This window comes from Echiichthys vipera, assembly GCF_963691815.1.
Source record: "Echiichthys vipera genome assembly, chromosome: 8".
Classification (NCBI taxonomy): Eukaryota; Metazoa; Chordata; class Actinopteri; order Perciformes; family Trachinidae; genus Echiichthys; species Echiichthys vipera.
This window is the reverse complement of record NC_139833.1, coordinates 18,456,994-18,481,875: the sequence shown is the minus strand read 5'-3', so window position 1 is coordinate 18,481,875 and position 24,882 is coordinate 18,456,994. Positions and strand designations below refer to the sequence as shown.

The window sequence follows — 24,882 nt, the reverse complement described above, 5'->3', positions numbered from 1 at the left end:
TCAACTTTTACCTGAACCATCACTGAATGTTTACATGTGAGAACTTCACACAATTATTTACTGCAATGCAAAAGTTTAATCTGATGTTAAATCTCTTTGGCTTCCTCAGGACTTGTGGGAGTGATAATACACAATGAAGTGACCTGACATGCTATCGATAATGCAGATTGTTTTTGATGCTTGGTTGAATCAAATGCAAAAACCAAGAATAACAGGTGGCTTGTTAAATTCTTTCACATGGGAGAGAAAACAATGTTGTTGCAAAGGTCAAAGGTCAGAAATTAAGTTTGCAGGTAACATCCTAACTCCAAATCTGTTTCTTTCGTAGGTGATGCCCGCCATAAAGCATTAAGGAAACATATGTGTCTCGCATGTTTCCTTTGCAATAAATTATAGATGATTTTGAATGTCATTTTTTAAAGTGGTGACTAACGCACTTTTATTCATTTATTTTTATGATATTGTAGGTTGTGGAGCAGAAGTGAAAAATCATTCTGCAATTATACTGTAACTGCAGTACAGTGCCACAATGTTATAAAAGCACAGATTTGTCCTTTTTAGGAATATTTTAGTCGTCAATGTCTTAGTGGGGTGATAAAAGCAATAAATAGGAATTATAATATATTTGAACCATAAAAACATAAAGGCATGATTGTGGAGCTGAAAAGAAAATGACCTGTATTATTGTTTGTTATAGTGATATGTATTCACTTGACATTTCTGGTGGATCTCACACCTCTGTCCTGTTAAAATGTGACTATTGTTTTAATCTGTACAGGCAACTCAAGTTCAACCAACAGACACATCGATGCTGTATTCGATAAGGGATGCACCGGTTTATCCACAGAACGCCGATATCGATGTTTATGTATTATTTTTTGCGGGTGGACTTGGACAACAGTCTGCTATCATAAACTTCTGATACTACTGAGAAGAAGTCAATGACGGACACGATGCTGGCATGACCTATTATGTAAGAAGTCAAAGGGTGCCGTGCGTGTTTGTGGTTTGCTTACAGTTAAATAAAATGTTGCCCGCTGTGGGAGTATTACACCGGCGACATAAACCACCGCCACCAAGACTCAGTCCTTAATAACCACAGTATTTCAGAATGGATTACTTCCTGTTTTTTTTATTCACCACACTTGTGTCCAGTAGTTTATTAGTTCCTTGTGTATTTTACTGTTTAGTTCCCGTTCTGCTTTATGTTTTTGAGCCTGTTTAGTTTTTATCTAAGTTGTACATTGTTTTCCAGACAGTATGTATCTCTGTTCCTGAGGCCCTGTCCAGCATGTCTTCCCTTGTACACCTGTATTGTGTCTACTCTCGTCAGCGTGCCTTGCATTGCCAGTCTTGTTACCCAATCGTAATGTGTCCCTCTGTTTTCCAGTTCCCTCCTCACTCCAGCTGTTTCTTGTTCTTGTGATTAGTTATCTGTATCTACCTGTTTCCCCTTTTGTTCCTTGTCAGTTTGTCGCCAATTTATCCATGTGTTGAAGCTTTATCGTTTCTCCTTGTGTCCAGCCTGGACTTTCCCAGTGTTTCTAGTTTGAAGTTCTTGTTTTTGGGAAATAAATGTTTTATTCTGTTGCTCTTGTCTCCTGCCTGCTGTCTCTTCATTCGGGTCCACCTGCCTGCTTCAAACCATGACAGTTTCCCTGTCACAAATAAATAACAGAAAATTGGTATCAGCTTTCGGTCATATTGTTATTTCAAACATTGGTATTGGCTCAGAATTTTACAAGTGGTAAATCCCTAGTTGACAGCGGTTATTCAGATTCATACATACAGTATAAAAGGCTGCTGGAATTAAAGTTTGCCAAGTTAGACTTAGCAAGCTAACATGAACTTGTTTAGCTACAGTATTATTTTGAATACAGTGTTACATAGAATTTCCTATAGTAAAAAGCGGACCTGGACTCTGCTGGACTGTCAGGCATCAGAGCGGTGGTTGGCCCTCTCTTTGGCTCTCCTTCTGGCTCGCTCCAGTTCAGCCATCATGGGTAGAGGACCCTCATACATGTTGGTTTTGATGGCTCTCAGCTTCTCCTGGTAGTCCTTTGGCAAGCCGTTCTGCTCTGCTCCCATCATGATCACCTGCAGTGGTTGATGAAGCTGAATATATTGACTGTCCTTAACTGAAGTTCTTCATTTAAACAAAATCAATTCATGTAATAATGGTGAAAAGTGACCTTTATCCACCCCCCCCCCAAGAAATTATTTTAATTTTTTTTACATATGTGTAATTTCATTTAATTTTGGACCATTATTATTATTATTATTATTATTATTATTATTATTAAGACCCATAAAGCTTAAGGACAACTCTTGCTATAGTTAAATAATTATTTAATTACCACTTACACACATCACAGCTTGATAGCTCCGTCTGAATGTTTAATTCTTCTGGCAATGTTTGCCCCGTAAATTCTTCTAACTACCTTATGAACATTGTTTTATTTTAACAGTGTTTATCATCGCCCATTAATTCAATTCAATTTTATTTATTAGTGCCAAATCATGACAAAAGTTATCTCAAGGCACTTAACATATAGAGTGGGTCTAGACCACACTCTATGACTTATTTATGATTTATTTATTTATGAGACCCAACAATTCCTCCATGAGCAGCAGCAAGTTGCAATAATAATAATAATAATAATAATAATAATAATAATAATAATAATAAATATAATAATATATTATAATATCTACATGTCTAGATCTAAACCCCATAGAGAATCTCTGGCAACAAAGAAATGGCTAAAAAACCCACTACACTTAATGAACTGTGGAAGAGACTGAAGAAGAATGTCTTGAGATAACTTTTGCTATGATTTGACAATGTAAATAAAATTGAATTGAATTGAAGAATGGACCAAGATCAAACCAGAGCAGTGTGAGAAATTAGTGATGCCCTGTGGGCGCAGGACAGCATCCTGTTCCTATTCATTTTTGAGTCCTATAGCCCTAAACATTGTTTAAATCATCTCTTCTGACACAATGGTTATTGGCCTCCAATTTTGCTCACAGCATTTTTCACAAAATAAAGGTATCTTGGTTATTTAAAAAAAAAACCTGCTAGTACAGCAGTGGTATAGCCACAGCGGATATTCTATCAAATTCTGAACAATAAAAAAATAGCAATATTTCAGAAAATATCAAGTATTAATATATTGTTCTGTTTGTTTGATCTCTAGTGTATATACAATATGTATCCAGCAATCTTGTGCACACCGTGGCAACAAAACCCTTCCTTTTAAAAGGCAGGAACAGACCTAGCTCTATGTTGGAGGGACAGCCATCTGTCTTGACCAGTTGGAGGTTAGCAAACAACCAGTTTCGACCCAGAACATGGAAAGACAGGTAGATTGCTCTCATCTGTGATATTATCTACTGCTTTCTAATTGACAAAAGTTAATTTAGTGGGAGGGCTCTGCTGTAGTGAATTATGCTTGGTAACCGTCACAATATTTAAAATGATAGATATATATACCTTTTGTTTTCTTAGATGTCATACATTCAGACCGCCCTCACCAAAAAAAAAATCACAAAACAAAAACCTGTCTATAAGCAGCTTCTTGTGACCTCTAGTGGCTGTAGTAATTATGGCAGAAGCAAGGGAAGGAGTCATGTAAAGGATTTAGTATAAAAAAAACACCATCATCTACGTATAGGGAGGAGGTTGGACAGGACTTTTCTACATGAACAAAAGTCAACGTTGACTTTTTTAACCGTCACGGTCATATATGTTGTTTTTGGGGTCCCTGGCAAACGGCCTAGTCTGTCAGTCAGGTATAAGGACGTGTTAGATGACAATGTTTGTTACATTTAGCCTCTCAAAAATGTTGATTCCAGCCCGTGACAGGCATCAGTCAGATTAGGGGCGCTCAGGCAGAGGGCAAATATTGTCTCTCCACTTCTGTACTGTACTGAACACTGTAACAGCCCTATGAGCTACGCTATGTCAGTGTCCACAGATTACAGTAAATGTAAGAATACCTAGCAGCTCACACACAGACATGATGCAGCGTAACAGAGGGAACAGTACAGTGGACTCTTTCATACACACTGTAGAACACAAAGCTGCGCCCACAAAGCCATACTGTCCCTCTCTGCACACTGCCTTTCTCTCAGGCATGTTTGGAGCTCTCAAATGTGCAAAAGAACAGTCTGGTACTCTGGTTTACAGTATGTCAGATCTGTAAAACTTAGCATGGCAGAGAGGGCGTAGCCGGACTGCTTTGACCTGTTGATCACACAATCAGGTGACGAGGGGTGTGAGCAGACTGATGCCTTTTCCAGATGCTTCACGGAGAGAAATTAGTAAATAGGTGACGATTGCCCCTGACCTGATTCACGATCATATTCTTTTGTCTTTCTAGTTCAAAACACCAGCCTTTAACAACCATGATCCATGTATACAGTGATGATCAGAATTAGAGAACCAATAAATACTTGATTTATTCTGAAATACTGTTATTTTTTATTGTCTATAACTTGATAGAATATCCACTGTGGCTATACCACTGCTGTGCTAGCGTGTTTTTTTAAAATAACTAAGGCACTTGAAAAACAGTGAGCAAAATGAGTGAGAACACTTTCCGATACCTCCCAATTATTGGTGTTAATCTGGCACCTGACGACAATTGACTTAATTGTTGGGCACATCCTATTCATCTGGCAGCTCTCCTGGTTACTTTACAAGATGGCGGGCCGCTCTAAGGCGACTGAAACCCTGTGGCAGCAGGTTGTCCAGATGAAGGCCAAAGAGGTGACCATCTCAGTCATCAGAGAGAGGTTGGGCGTTCACAGTCTGTGATTTAGAGAATATTGAAAATTTACAAGGACAGAGATTCATTTAAGTTCCTTAAAAAAGGCCGGTCGTCCACGTAAACAAGTGCACGAGAGGACAGGATTATGAGAAGACTCTCAATGGGGAATCGGTTCAACACTGCAGCTGGAGTTGGTCTCCAGTTCAGTGCTGAACAGGGCAAGGATCTATCTCTGCACACAGTGTCTCGTCGTTTAAGACAATTTGGACTGAAAACCCACTCTGCAGTAACCAAAACTTTCATCAGCAAATAGTATAAAAAGCCTTTGCTGAGGAGCATGTTGCGTGGACAGAGGAGAACTGGTCCAGAGTGACTTCAGTGATGAGAGGACGTTCAGTTTATTTGGGTATGATGGGAAACATTATGTACGCCGTAGGACTGGGGAAAGACTGAAATCAAAGTGTTTAAAAAAGTCATTTAAATTTGGAGGAGGAAGTGTCATGGTTTGGGGGATGTTTTCTGCAGCAGGAGTTGGGCCTCTTGTTCAGCTACATGGCAGGGTGAATGCAAATGTTTATGGGAACCTCCTACAGCAACATGCAATACCTTCACTGCAATTGTCTGGGAGAGAATGCAAGAAGATTGGACCAAGATCAAACCAGAGCAGTGTGAGAAACTAGTGATGTCCTGTGGGCGCAGATGTGCTGAAGTCATTCAAAGCAAGAGTCTCTACACTTCCTATTCATTTATGAATCCTATAGCCCTAAAAAACATTGTTTAAATCGTGTTCTGTAATTTTGCTCGCTGTCTTTTTCACAAAATAAAGGTTTTTGTTGAATAAAGGATAAAGGTTGGTTGTTTAAAAAAACATGCTATTACAGAAGTGGAATAGCCACAACAGGTACTCTATCAAATTATGGACAGTAAAAAAAAACAGTATTTCAGAATAAATCAAGTATTTATTTGTTGTTCTCTAATTTTGGTTTCCACTGTAACACTTATGTTGAGTCAAGCAAGAATTACATTGTTATCTTGTGCTTTAGCCCAGAGCGGAGATATAAGCTGTCCTTTTGAATGCTTGCTAAGTGCAGCATGTAGGTTTTGTTATGGTCACTGTAGTTATAAAGGTTTCACTTATGGAGGTGTTTTAAGCCTCCTTAAATAGTTATAGATGCATCTCTGAAACAGTTTCAATAAAAGCTGAACATTATAACCTCCATAACTGAGTGATTTATTTTTTCAACAAATTCCATGAAAAGACAAAAAGCAACAGTGAATGTATCAGGTAAGGTACCTAACAGGTATTGTGTGTGTGCATCAAAGGTCGATATATCGTCCTACTTTGTGCCATAAAACTCCATTGTTGTTAAAAACAGATCATTGAGCCACACTGTTGTGCATGTGACCTGACATATCTTCATACAATGAACACACTTCATACAATGAACACACACACACACAGAGTAGTTTATTTTGACTCAATGCCACAAACATCGTCATATTGCCCCAAACACTCACTAGAGAACTAGAGCTGATGACAATTTAGTTCTGATACACAGATCCTTTTTCATCTTGTGGACATTTTGCTTTTTTGTGAATATTTAATAATTTGAACCCTTTGAACCTCAAACAATGAATTAAAACACTGTCACCTGAAGAGGACAGGATTGTTATACTCAAATTGAGAAGTGCTTCAGAAGTGTACTTGATGTTGGGAACCCCTAAACTACATGACTGCATCTAAAGTAGATAACTAGCTCCATCTTGAGCAGTTACAGCAGTAAAACAACAATCAGTGTTATAAATCTAATTATGTCAGATCATATATGTGTCACAGGGGACATTTTACTACAGAACCATTACATTTAGAGCCGCGTTTCCACCAAACCCTTCCTAGAATATAGAAATTTGATTCTCTGTCTGAACCTAATTGGGCCCGACCCCGTCCACCGGCAGCGGGCTGGGTCGGGCTGTAATTTCTGCACATTTCACAGTGTTTTTATGAATTAATTAATTATTTAAATGCATACCTTATAGTCTGTGTAGTGTCATGGATGATGTATGGGCTGTGTATGGTTGTGTGTGACCACAATCCTCTGGATAAAAAAGCAGTGGAAATTCAGGTTTTTAATCAGGCTTGGGCCCAAAACTGCTGCTGGACTTAGACAGAAACTACGCAGGTTCATGTAGGGTCTACAATGATTTTTAGGGCCTGATCATATCTTTAGCACCATTCATAACTTCTGACAATGGAAACTCAAAAAACAACTGTTCTAATGACTTCAAATGTACTTTGCTAATAATACTTCTCTACTTTTTGCTAGTACGATTGTGGATGCAGGCTTTTTACTTGTAATTGAGCATTTATTGCAACTACAGTGATTTGTGATTTATTCAAATCTTCAGTAAGAGGATTTAGAAAGTACTGAGAGACGGACTAACACATGTAGTTGGTGTGGGTTTCTACGGGAATGGTTGACAATAAGAAATGTAGAAAAATATATCCTTTCAAATGTTTGGCGTGATGACATTCTCAGGGTTGAAACACCTCCAGCATTTCGTGTAAGTGCATGGATGCAGTGATCTCAGTCTTACCAGCAGGTACTGTGGCGACGGTGGGGCATATACACAGCTGTTCATTATGTAGGTACGACAGCTGAGCTCCTGGCCCTTCCTATTCACTGACAGCTCCACAGGACTGTACGCACCCAACGTCACGTTCTCTTGACTGTGTGTCGCACATGCATGCACGGAAACATACGGAAACACACGGTAGATGTCAGCTTCACGGGAAAACAGAGAATTACAGAAAAGGCCATTAAAAGAAACTGCTAAATGAAAACTTTACCTGTCTAGAGACACCAGATCAGACTTGCTCATCCTCCACACCACACCCCACACCTCATCCCCTGGGCTGTGCTCTATGGTGGCCACCCCTCCGTGCCACCGGTCACTGGCAAGGCCTTTATGGTTCCCAAACACCAATTTATAGTCCTGAAAAAGAGAGAAAAAAGCCATGTAGAGCGGATATGGGACAGAACACTGATGCTGCTGTCTCCTGATTTGGACTGTACCTTGAGCCTGGCAACGCAGTGTACCATCGCAGAGGGGTTCTTGAGTTGGAGTCGCTCCTTCAGCAGGTTGCTACCGTACGCGAAGTACAGGAAAGTGTGGTTGTTCTCCATGTTGTCGCCGGTTTCTACAAGGGACACTATGAGAACAAGAAGGTTTAAGATGGGGACAATTATGAGCGGTCAGGGGAAGGCCACGGTGACAGAGTTGGAGAGTCGAGCTGAGCCACGGCTGAGCGTCCGAGGGGCAGAGGGCTGAGGTGAGAGGGCGTGAGCCACAGTGAAGCACTGGCCTTCCAGCACTCACACACCATTCTCATGCTAATCCCCACTGAGCCCTATTCACACCCATAATGCATGGTGTGCCGAGTGTTGAGCCAACAGCTCTGAGCCACACACACACACACACACACACACACACACACACACACACACACACACACACACACACACACACACACACACACACACACACACACAGATACAAAATACACTGCATCTCAGAAAAGGTAGTGCTTCTCCATCATGGCCCAGAAAAAAATGTAAAAATAGGCAACTTATCGCGAGGGAAATTATTGTGCAACAGTTTTAATAGAAAGGTGGGAAAGGATCAGAATGACAATAAGCTAACATAAATCAAATCAAACAATTAACTAAATGTGACAACAGACATTGTGGTTAAGCGTAGGTATATACAATATACAACAATATGCACTGTGCAGTTAAGCAACATATTGAAATAAAATAAGTAAAAACTAAATAAGTAAGAAGGAGCGATAAGTTATAACAGTGTTGAAAATGTAGCAGCATTTCCTACAGAACTAAGTGACAGTATGGCACAGTGAAGTGTAGCAGCATTTCTTACTGAAGTAAGTTACAGTAAGTTACAGTAAAGTACAGTGTAGCAGCATTTTACTGAGATACGTTACAGTAAACCACAGTGAAATGTAGCAGCATTTCCTACAGAACTAGGTTACAGTAAAGTACAGTGAAGTGTAGCAGCAGTAAGTTACAGTACCACTAAATAAAGTGATGTAGTGGTGATATAAAGTGACAGTGTAAACTAAATAAGTGAGAAGGAGCGATAAGTGATAACAGTGTTAAAAAGTGTAGCAGCATTTCTTACTGAAGTAAGTGACAGTACAACTGAAGTGGTGCAGTGATGATATAAAGTGACAAAGTGACATTTTCTCAGGAAGAGGGTGTTCTGTTTATTTATAGCTGTCAGGTTGAACAGTTCAGTCACAATAAAATCATTTAAAGCACTTTTCTAGTCTACCAACCACTCAGAGCGATTTACAGCACACGCCAACATTCACCCATGGCAGAGGCTGCCATGCAATTGGCCAAAACCTGCACACATCTTGGGTACACAAGGTCATTGGTGCTATATACCATGGTATATTACAGAGGCATTAACCATGGTCATATCATGTCCTCTCTTTTTGTAGGTCGTAGGTCACAAACATGACAGGGAGAACATCTCAGGCCTCATTCTATTATTATGCTGCTTCCAGACAAATATCTGTTTTAATCTTTTCCTCTGTGCTTGATTGCTCAGCTACTCAGGAATGATGGGACTGGTTGAACTTCTTGTGGCTTGCGGCAAAACAAATCATCATACACGCGGAACATCCGGTCACATTATCTAACGTATTGATTTATCGAGTCTGCTGATGTTTGATTGTGATTTCAACAGTCTCGCCGTCTTCTCGTTAAGTTACAAAGTCTGCTCATATAACAGATTAATAATAAACAGTTCATCCTGTTTAGGGGCACAGGGTGTTGGTTATAACATCGCTGAGCCACAGCTCATATCAACGACTGACACCAGCTGGTTTCACACTCCAAATTCAGTTTGTAACACATTAATGACACTATTACACTATGATCCAACACTAGCCTGGTCAGATAAAAAAAGTGCTGTAAAAAGCTGATGATATTGGGTTTTGCACCTGAGCACCACTGTACTCAAGCAACTCGATCCTTCTCATTTAAAAAAGATGTATTTCTTATTTCTAGACAATGCACATTAATGAATATATATACCACAGTACACATACACATTAATGTCTGGGGCTAGCTTCCATAGTTCATGAGGCAGGTTGATGTTACAAGAGAAGAAGAAAAAATAAAAATAAAACAAATTACACAAGATATATAATATTAAAATTTGCTATAAAAAGTAGGGAGAAAAAGAAAAAACAGAACTAGTCATTAGTAAAACAGAGACACAATTCATTAGTATGCTCTATTGGGCTAGTATGGTACATCCTACAATCCTCACTCTCCTCCTCCTCTACATCTGTACCCATCAGCGCGTTGGATCAGCTATCAGATCATGACAGCCGAGCACTTTGTCCACTTTCATCAAGAGAAGTCTCCTCCTGTGTTTCCGTCGTTTCTCTGCTTGGGACATCTGTCCATGCCGTGGCTTCAGTTTGAAATCATCCCGCTGACCTCCCAGGACCGTGTTGTTTTGTCTTTTTGTCTCTATTTTGTGAATTCCCTTTAACCCGATGTTCCTCACCTGTCACAAATGATTTGTAAATGAACAAATTAATCATGTATTCATCACTCATTGTTGAGGAAACTGCTTTCCCATGCAGGGAAAGTTTTTGATTTGCCTAACTAATGAATGATGTTTATGGGTGAAGTTGATGTCCTCTCAGTGCTCACAGAAGTGATTTTGTTTCACGCTTCCTCCAAAGTTCTGTCGTGTGGCTGTTTTGTCTTGATTCTCACTTTGCCTACTTGCCAATGGTGCTGTTTCACTCTGCTCACCAGATGGCAGCATACACATACTAATGCATACAAAAGCAATATTCTGCATCGTGTCAATTTCTCTGTTCCCAAACAAGCATTGTGAAATTATGAGGTGAAGGCATGGACGGATTATGAACACAACGGGCCCCTGGGCACAGACATGAGAGAGACCCCCGTCCTGTCTGCACAGGAATACCTCACACAAACTCAGAGTCTCAAAGAGCCTTCTGTTGGTCATTTTGCATCTTTTTGTGCTTGTTTTGCATCTGTTTTTAGTAATTTTATATCCTTTTGTGTTGATTTTACATCTGAATTTAGTCATTTGGCATTATTTGATGGTGGTCTTGCATCTGTTTTAGTCATTTTTCCTCTTTTGTGGTGGTTTTGATTCAGTTTTTAGTGATTTTGCATTCTTTTGTGATAGTTTTTCATCTGCTTTCAGTCATTTTGCATTTTCTGTGGTTATTTTTGGATCTATTTTTAGTTGTTTTGCATCCCTAAGTAAATTTGTGTCTTTGTCGTCGTTGTGTGTGGTGGCATGCGCTTATTCTTGGTCATTTTGCAATGTAATCATTTTGTGTATGTGTTTGGTTGTTTTCTTTTCTTTACGTAATTTTGTGTCATTTGACATTGTTTTGTGTATGTTTGTGGTCATTTAGTCTAGCATCTCTGTGATTGTTTTCCCCAGCAACATTTTGTGAGTCAAGACCCCTGAGCCTTTGGGCCCCTGGGCCTGTAGTAGGTCCGTTCAGTAATCTACCCATGGGTAAAGGTTTTCTGCTGCACTGTGTTCACCACATTTTGTATACTGCACTGTCAGTGTCATGCTGTTGACCTCTTTGGATCACATCTTATATTTGATCTATCTATGTTCAGTGGTGAGTAAAGTACCTTATCTATGTACAATCTATAGGAATTTGTACTTTATTGATATGAAAGCTTTACGTATGATTTACTTTGAAGCTTCAGAGTTGACTTACGGAAAATATAATCAATTTACAAAATGTTATGCATTGTTATATATTAAACTACTGAAGAGTGTACTGTATAAAGTAGTCAATATTACAGTAGTTCCACCTCAGGCAGCTTGTTCCATGTGTCAATAAAAATAATCCAATATTATAATACATACAATCTCGTTGTAAAGGTACAATGACAATAAATACATTCTATTCTATATGAAGGTATAACACTATACTATATGGGGTCAAACGATTTGATTTTATAGTATATTTTTTTTTATTTTATTTAAGAAAATGAAGAAGAGACAACAGATTTGATTAGAGATCTTTATTTTAAACAAATACAGAACTTGTTCGGTCCCAGCCCCCCTGAGACTACTGTCCACAGTCAAGTGTTGCATAGGTTTGTTGACTATATGGTCAGATGGAGGACAAGGTGTCCAGTGTGACCTTGATTGATGGATTTATTTTTTTTCGAATCACTCCAGTAATACGACTGCTTCTACCACAGATTGAGAACAGAGAAAAACAAGAGCTGTGATGCTGAAGTTCAAAATACTACTGATTATTATACTCTAGGACTGCTTGTCCTCGCATTAAGTCAGCTGACTTTAAAGTACACTAATAATCCATTTTGCTGTTGTATTCCCATATGAACCATACTAATGTAATCCAGTAGACAGCTAGACTATTTCACACTGTGCAGCGATCCTGATGGCCTCACTACAAAAGTATCTACAAAGTGCACTATGGTGCTTATCAGTTACAAATGACAGACATCAACAGGCATTCCCATACATACCAACCTCTACCTGTGCTCTATTTGGTCAGACGCAGCTGTCTGAGGAACAGTACATGGACAAGTTGGAGGTTAAAGAAAGCTGATTACTGGATTCTTAATCTTTGAGGTGATGGAGTTTTGGTTCAAACTCAAAATATACATTTAATGAATGGAAATCAATTCCTTTAATCACTTATCTATAGACCCAAGACTCAAAGTCAACAAGCTAGCTAAGCAGGGAAACCTGATATAGTTACAGTTACAGCTAATAACAACAAAGATAACTTTGTAAGACTACACTGTATTGTTTCATTTTACAGTAAAACTGCAAGGCTCGTTACATGAACTATAGCTTGTCTTATATCTTGACTTTTTTTTTCTTTTTACAGTGTTTAAGTCAGCTCTCCCAATAAATAAATACAACAAAAATAAATGGAAGTGTCATGTCAAATGTAATTTTTTTGCAGCACAAGCTAAATCCAGCTCCCCTCTGTTGTTTGTGGGTGGAAGCAGAAACTTCAGAGGCAGAAACCAGTCCTACCTGTATGGAGAGATACCACTAGAGGGAAGTGAGAGAGCATGTTTTTTTGTTCAGTTATATGGGTGAACGGATAAATGTCGAACCACAAGTTTGCATGTGCGAGTAAATGGGTGAATGAGAGGTAAATTGTAAGAGCGCTTTGTCCAGGAAGGTCAATATCCCATTTGCCATTAATGCTTAAGCGTTTTTTGGATCCTTGGATCAAACTGCAGCATCGTAAATGTTGCGGTGAGATGTTCAGCTGGTATGATGAGGCACAGATTCACTTCTTTTCCAGCCACTTACTAAAGTAACCTAATGCTTGTTTCAAGGATTTTATTAAATGTTACAAAAGTGAGCCTTAATTTGATCAATGCATGTACATGTACATAAAACAGCATATCTCCATACGTAAGTTCTCTGTCGTAGTATTTACTCATATTTCTCAACTTCAAGTGAAAAAGGTCTGACTACATTCTGCCCTGCTCTCTCTGGAGTCAATGAGACAGGGTTGTTTCTCAACAAGGCTAAATAGTTTATTCATCCACTCTTACAAACACACACATACACACTGCTCACACAAAGACTTTATTGTACACTATGTACAGTGAATTGTGCAAAACTGTTGTGACCAACACGGTTGTTTAGTACATTGTGCAAACAACTAAAAAGTGAGAGGAGCAGCTGTTAACAGGAGTTTATTTTTGGGATCTATTGTCAGAAAAAAATGTCCCGTTCTGTCTGAATACTGTAATCTCAAAAGTGGCTGTACCCGTGTATGATCAGTCTCACCTCACTGCTGAACCAACATGTTTCTGATTGGACAGGACTGGAAGTTTGCTAGTCTTTGGTACCACATGTTCTGTGCCCCCCCACCCCACACACACCCTCCCTCCATCTCACTCTGCCTCTCCTCAAATTTCTGTCGACCAGTCCTCGGCCTTTATTGCCCCACTAGTCGTCTGGGAGTGGACGGCTGCTTCCAAGGCTCCTTTTCAGTGAGCTTTCCACAAAGGGTTGTGGTACACCCAGCCTTCACCCTACACACACACACACACACACACACACACACACACACACACACACACACACACACACACACACACACACACACACACACACAAACAAAATCCATGGTGTTACAACAGCAAAAGCAAAGGGAAATTCTGAAATGTAAAAAAAATATAATAAAAACCAAACATGTAAGAAGACATCAAGAAAACATTTTAAACACTATGTCGCTAACCAGCACTTACTGTAAATGAACCTGTTTTTTCTTGGTCCAACAGAACAGATTTGATTATAAAAACGGAGCCAACAACAAACTGTAAACTAAAAATAATTACTCCTACTTTGTATGTGTACTTTGTCAGGTTTATTTGGAGAGCTGTAGGAGGCTCACACAGCTTAACCCGTTATATGTTGTTTTGTGCAAATCCTCATTTTCCTCGAATCTCTCTAACGGAGCTGACGAGTCAGTAGATGAAAGTTAGCACGACTCATAGGGTCACACTAGCAAACGATTGCCATTTTCCTTTAAGTTCAAAGAGAGGGTGGTGACAACTTGTCATGACAAAGAACCTGTTCCCGCTCAGTGACACTAAGAAAGTGGATGTCACTAGTGTGTGTCCCTCCTCACCTCTTTAATAAAGTATTTGGGTTTCCAGGGGGTTTTGGTTGCAGCTCTCTGTTTGCATTCGCTGCGCTGCCTCTCTTCCAGGCGGTGTTTGTGCTCTGTGGCTGTGTCCATATTTCCTGACTTCAGCGCCGCTGTCACATGCTGCCAAAGACGTCTAAAAACAGGAAACACGGGACAAGAGTAATCGTCATTATTTTGACCACAAAGAGGGAAAATATAGCTCACTGCACAGTCACACCATTCAAAGATATGTGAACCCTTCCCATGCTGTATGTGCTCAGGATAATGTATTTGGAAGAGACATTCAAACACTTCAGACGGTTCACACTTCACACTTTTCAGACGCAGACATGAGTCATCAGAGTTATTTTCTCAAACTTGACAAAGCTCCTTCAGGAACGGAAAATATTGGGCTACACCTTTTTTCACAGTAGTACTACCTGACTAGTAAACTTGACTTAGACTTGTAAAGTTACGTCTGCCCCTTTTAAAGCGTTACATAGGTGCCTGTTTACCTGTTATCCCCAAAGAAATTTAAATTAAAAGCAACTGGACTTTGTTGGTTGTTTGTCTTGGAAGACGTTTCACCTCTCATCCAAGAGGCTTCATCAGTTCATTTACGTATCTGACCAGGCTGGGACTGGAACTGATGAAGCCTCTTGAATGAGAGGTGAAACATCTTCCAAGACAAATAACCAAGTCCAGTTGCTTTTGACTGATGAGAACATTCACAGGCTCCTGTTTACCTGTCAAAGTGTCCTTGGAACTGCAAATTGTCAGGTGAGTGTGGGTGTGGATATTCATTGCTCCTGATGAGCAGATGGCACCTGTGTGAGAACACACTGAATAATTGTACGCAGAGACTAGAATAGTGCTATGTTTATATTCAGTTAATTTAGTCTGTACCGATGCTTTTCTTCCTCATCAGGTCCTCCTGCGAGTCTTTAGCAGTAATACTGTTGGTCGCAGCTGTTGCTTTCAACTTCTGATTCCTCTTGGAGAAATGCTGCTCTCTCTCCCAAACCCTAGGAAGCCTGCTGCTGTATGAGGAGTTTTAAACTTGTGTATGATACCCACTATGGCTCTTGGAACTTGAAGTGTCTGGGAAATCTAATTTCTACATCTGTTGACTTTTTGGTGTCATTAAAGGTGTCCGGTGAAAATGGACCCCATGGTCTTTTTCTGCATGAAAATACATCAAATAAGTCATTCAGACAGTTTTTTTCGTTGATCAACCATGTATAGAGAACACAATGTCCTTTGGCGCTATTAGCGTATTAGGCATTATGTATACTTGGTCGATCAACAAAAAAAAAAAACGGTCTCGATGGCTTATTTGGTGTATTTTCATGCAGAAAAAAGCAAAAAGACCACGGGACCATTTTTGCCGGACTTACACTTTAAATAATTGCTTCTCTTCTTTTTTCTTTAGCTTGTTTGCTATTCTGCTTGAACACCTGCACAGGCAAGGATTTATCTGTGTCCCAGCTAAAACAAATTCAGTGTCATTATAGAGTTCCCAAAATCAATTGTGTATTGTAGCCTTACATGCGAGTAAGTAAAAAAACAGCAATACTAAATAGGGGTTTAATAATTATAATATGACATTATTGTCTTGGTTAATGGCAAGTAGTCATAACAAAGACATCTCCAACAATGTCAACTTTGCATTAAAAGTGTCATAATTTACCAAATGACCCTTAATGACAACCATCATAAACATTCATAAAGACCCCTTCTACACAAAGGGGTCTTTATGAATGCAAAGACTGTCGTGTAAGTCTTGTGCACACGAGTTACAGAAACACAAAGACTCACCGTGACTCATATTGGCCCTGCTTCTCTAGAGGCTGGATCTTCTTCTTAATGATTGTCTGCTTGGAGGTATCAATCACTTTGTTTTCCCCGTTGCTGTAGGTGAACTCCAGCATCCCGTTCCACTCCCCCTGGGCCTTACACACGATGTTTCCGGTTTGGTTGTGCTTCACCTCTGCTGTTACTCTGTGAGGAATCAGGATAGCCGTTATTAAGACTACCGGCATATCCAAAGTGTATTCGGAATGAATCTGGACAGGAAGAAGCCACAAGAAATGCGGTTCTTGCAAATAACACTGCGGACTGTCTGTCTTAAAGGTGTGATTTGAGAAACAAAGAGTATTCGCCTCAAGTCTGAACATAGCCACGGAGCTCTTCAGCAATCATGACTGACAAACAAAACCATCTAGGGTTGCACATCCTATAATTATGAGTCACAGTTTATATGTTCCCACCTGTATTTATTAAATTTTGTTTGAATACATTTCTGCAATTCTATTAAAAAAAAAGACAAATCTTGTTATGACAGTAGAGTGCAAATTAATGACAATCAATGCAAGATATACAGAGATTATGTCTATTAATTCATAACAAACATCACATAACACAACACAAAACCAGTGCCAAAACAAGAAATAATATATCTTGCATCTAACACACACACACACACACACACACACACACACACACACACACACACACACACACACACACACACACACACACACACACACACACACACACACACACACACACACACACACAGAAATACTGTGGAGATAATAAAAATAATAAGAAATACATACATATACATAGGTGTATATACTTGCGTGGAAAGTCAAATGGTGAGTGAGTTAAATTAAATAGAGTAAGTCAACCATGGATCCTGAATCCTATGGAACAGCTGTCTGCTACGTCTAATGGCATGGATTATTTTCTCAAGAGGAGCACATGAATTAACCTCATGAATCCACTAAATGATATTAGGAAGGTCCTCATGATTCCAATTAGTAGATGTGATGCATCGCTTAACGGCCGTAATAGCTAGGCTAACACCTACCCTTTATCCTTTGAGAGGATAGATGCAGGTCTGTCAAGTCCTCTAACATTGTAATCACTGAAGATAAAGATATTTCCCTTAATAGAACTTTTCCAAGAATATGCTCGATCTCCTGTGACCACACCACAAGTTTACCAGTCTCCAGGCTCAATCTGTTTCAAAACGGTTCAGTCTCTCGGGTATGTGATATGCAGAAATGAAATGAAACCACAGTGACTGCTAAGGTCAGTTTGTTATATCTGCTCAGACAGAGAAAAACCTGTCTCTTCTAACATGCTTAAAGCTGCAGTCGGAAGTCTGACTCTTTTTTGAACGTACTCTCACGCCCCTCCCCCACTACCGAAAAAATTGACGACTGCAGCTTTAACCTCCAGCATAACACAACTGCAGCCACAACTGCATTTACCATGACAAGATCTGCTATGCTGTTGACATGACGAATTTAAAATGGTCCCTCCACCCCCAGCCATCTCTCTCTCAGGTCATCCTTCTTTACAAAGTGATGGCCATCTGTGGCCAATTCGCAGAACCACTCCAATGCCTGTGTATCTCCTTATGCCTGCGATCACATACATGATAAATGCTTCTCTGGCTTTGGGTACGTTCCTCAAAATGCCAACTCTAAGTCTGAAAAATCACTTTTCTAAACAGTAAGATCAATTAAACAGTGTGTGTGGCTGTGCTGTCAGCTGACTCTTTGATCACACTGGACATCCGTAAAGGAAGCGGTACAAGCGTCTGGTTCACAAGTAGTTTAGGAACCTTTGTCAGCATCCAGCACTGGAGCCAGGGCGTAAAGGTAGAGAAGATTTGTCAGCCTGAAAAGTTGTCCAGGCTGAAAGTGTACAATGTATTGAATTAAGAAATATATGAATTTAAAAGTGCTCTATGCCTGTAATCAGGCATGCTGCCTTGAAACTTTCAGCCTCTGTGGACCTGAGAGTGTCCGAGCGTCAGAGCGTCAGAGCGTCAGAACGTCAGCGCAGCAAAACAGCAATAAGGTAATTTGGAAACCAGACTCAGGGGCGAATTCACAAAAGGAATGCACAGATTTTGTGGCCGCAAAACCTGCACAAATATGAAAAAATAGAAGCCGTGTAATTGTCAAAACAGAAATGAACCCTGCGCTGTCATGCAGACAGAATCTCGATGAGGTAATGAGGTAATATGCACACATTTGGTCCCTTTCTATGCAAATGAGCCTCACTGCAAAAAATAGTCCAATTCACAAAGATCAGTGCTTGTAGCCACACGCAGTTACAATAAAATTATTAGTGACTTCGGAGAGTTGGTGGTAATGAAGAGAATTCACAAGGATTAACTCTGTTTTGTTTACTGTTTAAAGGTGTGCATTTTTCTCTGCCACGTTTTAATTCCTTGCCTGAAGTTTTGATGAATGCCTCAGCACCTCAAAAGGGATATTCAGGACCTGTAGCTCACTTTCTTTTTCTTTTCAAAGCCACTGATAGGGCAAGTTTTTAGTTGTTCATATACTTTCCCTTGGATGCTGGGCTATTTTATTTGCGCCTGCACCTGTAATTTCTTGGCTCCAAACTATTGTCTTTGTGCTGTGGTGGGAGGAAAGAGTGTGTTTTTGGTGCTAATTTTGGCACAAAATTACATTTGACAGTTTTTACTGTTTCAGGAAAATAGAACCATTAGACACATTTACAATGGCTCTCTCTGCCTACCTGTGTACTTTTCCTCCATAAAAGGGTTTGGTGTGGAAAGTGACAGTGGCCGAGTACCCACTCTTGGCACAGTTGATAGTGACCTTTCCCCCAAGTTCCACCCATGGCACAGTCAGGATGGAGCGGGCGTAGGCACAGGGCAGCGTGAACACATACTCCTCATCATGCTCCAACAGATACAGCACTCCTGGGAGAAACAGGACAGATTTGAAGGTTGTTTGTTGAGAATTACTGTAGCGATTAATGCAATTTGTCCGGAAAAAATAATAGATTAGGCAACTAGATAGACAAAGGTGTAGACAACAATGTGCATAGAAAAAAAAACATTCAGACACCATGTGAATCTGTGAAGTATAGCTGCTGAATGATTGCAGTGGCGTAAGAAGTACGCACACACACATCAGACAAGCCACTTAGTAGGGAGACGCCAGATTACCAGCTCATTAATTATGTGTGCTGACATGACCTCAATTTCTTGGAAAAGTGGTGCTTTGTGTTTGATTCTTGGGATGCATTATGATGAATGCAGCACTTATTATATAGATTTATTATTGATGATCGCTGTGTTGCAGAACAGTGCTGCAAAAGTGGCAGAATTAGAGGATACAGTGTGAATGCACTTTCATTATCACAACCATAAACACAGCTGTACAAGCCTCTGGCTCTGGATTTGTAGTGCTGCGTGTTCTTGTCATGCCACCACCTTACAGACAACAATCTGACTTCTTCTTCATGGCTTTAGGAATGGCAGTGCCCACCACTTTGGTCCAGATTAAAACCACTGGATGGATGGCGATGAAATGTCATAGAGACATTCATGGTTTCTAGAGGATGAATCCTACTGTCTATGCTTTCTGTCTCTAGTTTCCAACGTGCATTGTGAGAAGGCTAACATTAATGTAGTTGAAACTAAGCATGTTACATTGTGATTTAGAATTGGATTCGCTCTTTGGCTATGATTTAGTCTGCCTCCTGTCCCTCCTGAGTTCCCGTCCAACCCCCCCTTCCTGCTGCTTATATAACAGACAGCTGTCCTGTGCCCAGTCTGCTGCTGCCATGGGCCCAGGTCTAACACATGCACATCTGTTTGCCCAAGACACACACACACACACACACACACACACACACACACACACACACACACACACACACACACACACACACACACACACACACACACACACACACACACACACACACACACACACACACACACACACACACACACACACACACACACACACACACACACACACACACACACACATACACTGACATGTACACACACTGACATGTACACACACTGCTCTGTTCCTCATCTAAAAGACCTACACACAAAATGTAATTATTTCCTATAATGTGTGCATGTTTGTTTTCCTGTATGTGTTAACCGGATTGTGTGCATGCATGCCCGTGTGTGCAAACGTGAAACAAAGACCCACATGCTGCACTCGATCCTGCTATGGTCCTGCCGCAGGGAGCTGACACAGATTCAGGTTGACATATCATAAATAAAGGGATCACATTAAGGAAACTGCAAAGTTGAGTTTTCATCTAACAAAACATTACAGTTCGTGGCATAACATCGCCCTTGTGCCACTCCGGCTTGTATTTAACACGTAGCTGTGTTGACGCAAGTGTGTGGTGGCGCCAGTCTTGTTCTGCTACAGGGAAAGTTGACATGGCTTTCAAGTGCATCATCTAATGGAGCTTCCGGTAGTTCAGACAGCTGCAGAAGTAATTTTAGTCACATGATCCATAGAAAATGTTGATATTAAAAATAGCCTGAAAAATAAAACAATTTAGCATGAGAGAACAGGAATGGCATGTGTTTAAACAACACAAAAAGATCTATTCGTTATTAACTTTTACTGTGCTGTGCTTCACTCGGAGGTCGTTGTGGGCTGTTTATATAACATCACACGCAATTTACCTCACACCAGATATACTGATCTTCTTCCGTGGCAGACAAGTCACACTGCATCCATGAGCCATGTATTGATTCTGAATTAATTTAGTTCTTCCACTGGATCAACTTTTTTTCAGTCTCATTATTTGAGTTTGTCAGTCACAGCAGGCGATGGTGTGAGGTGTACAAATGTTAGTGTCGCATAGCAGCTTCTTTGGAGCATGACGAGGGTCTCTCTCTCTCTCTAGATATGAGGATGCGTTGCTGCATCCAAGTGTTGTAAGGCATCATGTGTTGATGTTCCAAAAGTGGCTCTGCAGGAAGGGAAGTGAGATTTTCTCACAAAAGTTCACAGATCAGCACCAAGGACATCTCAGGACTAAATGCACAACAGCTTTTAAACAAAGTATGTAATGTAGGTTACGTGGTGGTGCCAGTAGACAGACTGAGTATTCATACCACCAACAAGCCAACTCTGCCGTGCATAAGGACGGACCATTATTTGTCTGTATACCAAATTATCACACTTTTTAAAAATAAAATATGACACAGGGGAGTGATCGAGGAGCGGTCTCTGTACTGGGCATCCAGTACATCCTCAGGATGTCACCTTCTCTACCTTGATGGTGTCCTACACATAAACACAAGGAAAAGGTCAGATCTTCTGATACACACGTCTGCGTGGTTGTTTCACAGAAGCATTGTGTTGGTTGTGTACGATGTGATCAAGGTAACCACTAAATATAAACATGCATAATGGCACTCTGTTTTGGTGTAACATTGTTCCAATTAGAGGCTGCAGATGGAACGCAAATATGAGTGCTTCTGTTTCAAAGGGCTGTAGGGACTTAAGCAGCTGTAGGAGAGGGCTCTGCAGACAGCTGCGGATGTCAGATTGTGGTAACAATCACCTATTTAATCTGAAAACACTGCTCTGAAGTTTTTCTCTACAACCACATTAACTCATTTGAATAATGATTCAAATATGTCTACTGGTACATGGTGCTGGCATTTATTAACATTATTATGAAATTGCTTAAGACTTCTATGAATCGCTTTGTGAGCTGAAAACGTCGGAAAATGTCTTGAACATCAAAAATGAAACATCTGAAATTGGACATTTGATGACATCAAAAGTTAAAGACCCAAATTTCGCCTTTGTGAAATGGGATATGTATTCGCCTCACTCGTTGTGCCCTGTTCAGGCATGACATTACAAATGGAAACAGCTTGTTCAAGGTCAGGCAAATATCGACATATAACTGTGTCTCTTGTGTAACTTCTCTGAAAAATCAAGCGCACACTAATTTTTAGAACAGGCTACATGTTCTCTTACCTTCCCCGACCATGGAGACTCCGACAGACATGCCCATGAACTTGCTCTTGGTCCAGACGTGAGTGTTGACGCACATCCTCTTCTCCTTGCACTCGCAGTAGAAACCTGATACAGGCGGGTGGTGGGACACCTGTTCTGCCACAAACCGAACACGATAGCAGTCTGAGTTTCTTCTGCCGCTACCATCTGTCCCCCTCTGTGGGGACCCGGGAAATGTAGAAGTGGCTGTGGGCGCTGAGTTGGGACCGGTACAGTTGGTAGTCCTGAAAGGTCGAACGCGGTCCCGAGGCACATACCAGGAACAGTGGAAGTTCTCACCCAGGATAGGGTTGTAGGGCTTCTTGGCCACAGCACCTTTACGGCCCTCGTGAAAGGCAGTCAGGTAGTACTCCACAAAACGGACAATGCGCTCCTCTGGCGTGCAGCCGGAGGTGATGGAGAGGAACATGTCAGGATGAGCCATGAAGTTGGCGTACATCTCGAGTAAGGAGCGCTTCTCCAGGATGAAGGTAGGAAGCACCACCTGGCAGAGGGATGGACACAGATGACAACAAAAAGAAGGCATGCCTGTATAATCAACTATATGAGCACTTTTTTGCTGCATTTAGCAATCACATCTCCTACAAATAACATTCAGAAGAATACTTTTCTTTACCTTTGCATGAGGAAACATAATGCCACCTTGATTAAATGTTTTGTATCAAGCAGAACATTAAAATTGTACACATCTACAAAATTATAACAAATTATTACTTGAGATCTGTAAAAGCTATGTCCTAGAGTTGTGGGTATATATGAAAAAGTGTTTTTGCTTTTAACATGAGAAATGGACGGCTGATGTCAGTGCGAGCCAAAGAAGCCCCAAGAGTATCTGTCTGATCCATAATGTGACTCAGGTGTCCTCAAAAACACCCATCAGTCCATCCTATTACTATCTCAGGGCTACTCAAATACTAACAGTCGTAGATTTCCACTGACCAAATTTCCACAACATCACATGTCCAGCACGTGTGTATTTAATGATGATATTTAAATTACCAAAACTTCAGAGCTATGTACATGTGTTCTGGTCTAATGGCAGAAGTGACACCTTCGTTGTGTAACCAAGTCCTTTAACGGGGGCACAAAAGGAGTGATGGCCAGACAGAGACACTGATGTAAGTGTTCATTGGTGAGTGCTGCGGTATAAGCTTCACTGTACTGTATTCATCATTGAAAATGCTGATTTACAGCAATATGGTAAAGGAGGAGCATCATCAGCATGTACCTTTTCCAGAAAGGGTCACAGCGAACTTTCTGCAGAGACCGTTTTTTTCTGACAAAAAAAAGGCTTTTTCATTGTTATTTTCCTGAACCAAAGACATGTTCGATCAGCTTCTGATCAGAGAGTGATTATCTTCCCTCTGTTTTGTTCCAAAAATGTTGGAGCATGGCTTCTTGTAAATCAGGTTTAAACAACATCCAGTCTTCTCTGAAAAACTAACAAACGCTTGGCCACACGCTGTGTTGTTTCTGTCCTGAAGCGTAACATTAAGGTCATTGAGGGGGTACTGCATCCATATTAAATGCAAGAGCTTCTGGTTTTCTCTTCATTCTGGCTTTTGCTGAGCCACCTGACATTGTTGTGGAGGAGCCAATCATTAAAAAAAAGTTTTCATGACTTTTACAGACTGGGGATGTTTAAAAAACAAAAACATAACAAAAAGGTTAACAAAGATGACTGGTACATGGCTGCTGCAGCTCTCATGCACGGGTCAGCCCGGCAGTGTGCTCTTTCTTTTAATTTTGCTAAATTATGCTGTTTTGACAGAAACAAGTAAATTAATTATTGTGTCTCCTCTACTATGGAAAGAGCACACACACAACACACACACACACACACACACACACACACACACACACACACACACACACACACACACACACACACACACACACACACACACGCAAACAAACACACACACACACTCACACACACACACACACACACACACACACACACACACACACACACACACACACACACACACACACACACACACACACACACACACACACACAGCTAAAGCTTTAAAAAATCAATAAAGTTACATCATCGTCACTCAAAGAGATAGCTATGTGTGTGTGTGTGTGTGTGTGTGTGTGTGAGAGAGAGTTTTAGACAGTAGTATAATCAATAGTGCAATAGTGAACACTGTGTTTACCCATCTCTAGCCTGACAAACATCATTATCCTCCTCTACTCCACTCATCACATATCATGAGGAGACTGACTCCTTAACTGGCCCATATATCCTGTAGGTCTAACAGCTTCAATAGTAAATAAACTATGGTTTCCGACAAGTTGTGGGTTGAATTGTAATTTGCAGTGACTCTCTATCGGCCTTCAGCTTACATAAAGTCAAATTTGGTGTTCTGGTAGAGCCACATCAGGGGGCCAGAGTCAAAACATTGATCGTTGTCACACCGCAGCTCCACCAGTCAATATGGATGTGGCAAGAGCAAACGGTTGATGGATGAAGGGAAAAATGGGTGGTACGATAGCTAGGCAGATGGTT

General features: G+C 40.5%; 2 protein-coding genes across 2 annotated transcripts in view; both read right to left on the bottom strand.

Moving 5' to 3' along the window:
- Positions 1–1,932: 1,932 nt before the first annotated feature.
- On the bottom strand, positions 1,933–7,960 carry ggctb (gamma-glutamylcyclotransferase b; the record flags this gene model as incomplete). Its single annotated transcript, XM_083919169.1, has 4 exons — positions 1,933–2,097; positions 7,371–7,503; positions 7,624–7,769; positions 7,850–7,960. 4 exons carry the CDS (start codon positions 7,958–7,960, stop codon positions 1,933–1,935), a joined length of 555 nt encoding a protein of 184 aa, XP_083775295.1.
- A 5,910-nt stretch (positions 7,961–13,870) lies between these two features.
- LOC310950609 (oxysterol-binding protein-related protein 10-like) overlaps positions 13,871–24,882 on the bottom strand; it is a gene marked incomplete at both ends in the record, with an annotated part of 48,002 nt that continues 36,990 nt past the window's right edge. Inside the window, 5 exons of the mRNA XM_083918513.1 lie at positions 13,871–13,915; positions 14,515–14,668; positions 16,333–16,515; positions 19,081–19,267; positions 22,326–22,848. Of these exons, the coding sequence (XP_083774639.1) occupies positions 13,871–13,915; positions 14,515–14,668; positions 16,333–16,515; positions 19,081–19,267; positions 22,326–22,848 (1,092 nt within the window). The remainder of the gene's footprint in view (positions 13,916–14,514; positions 14,669–16,332; positions 16,516–19,080; positions 19,268–22,325; positions 22,849–24,882) is intronic.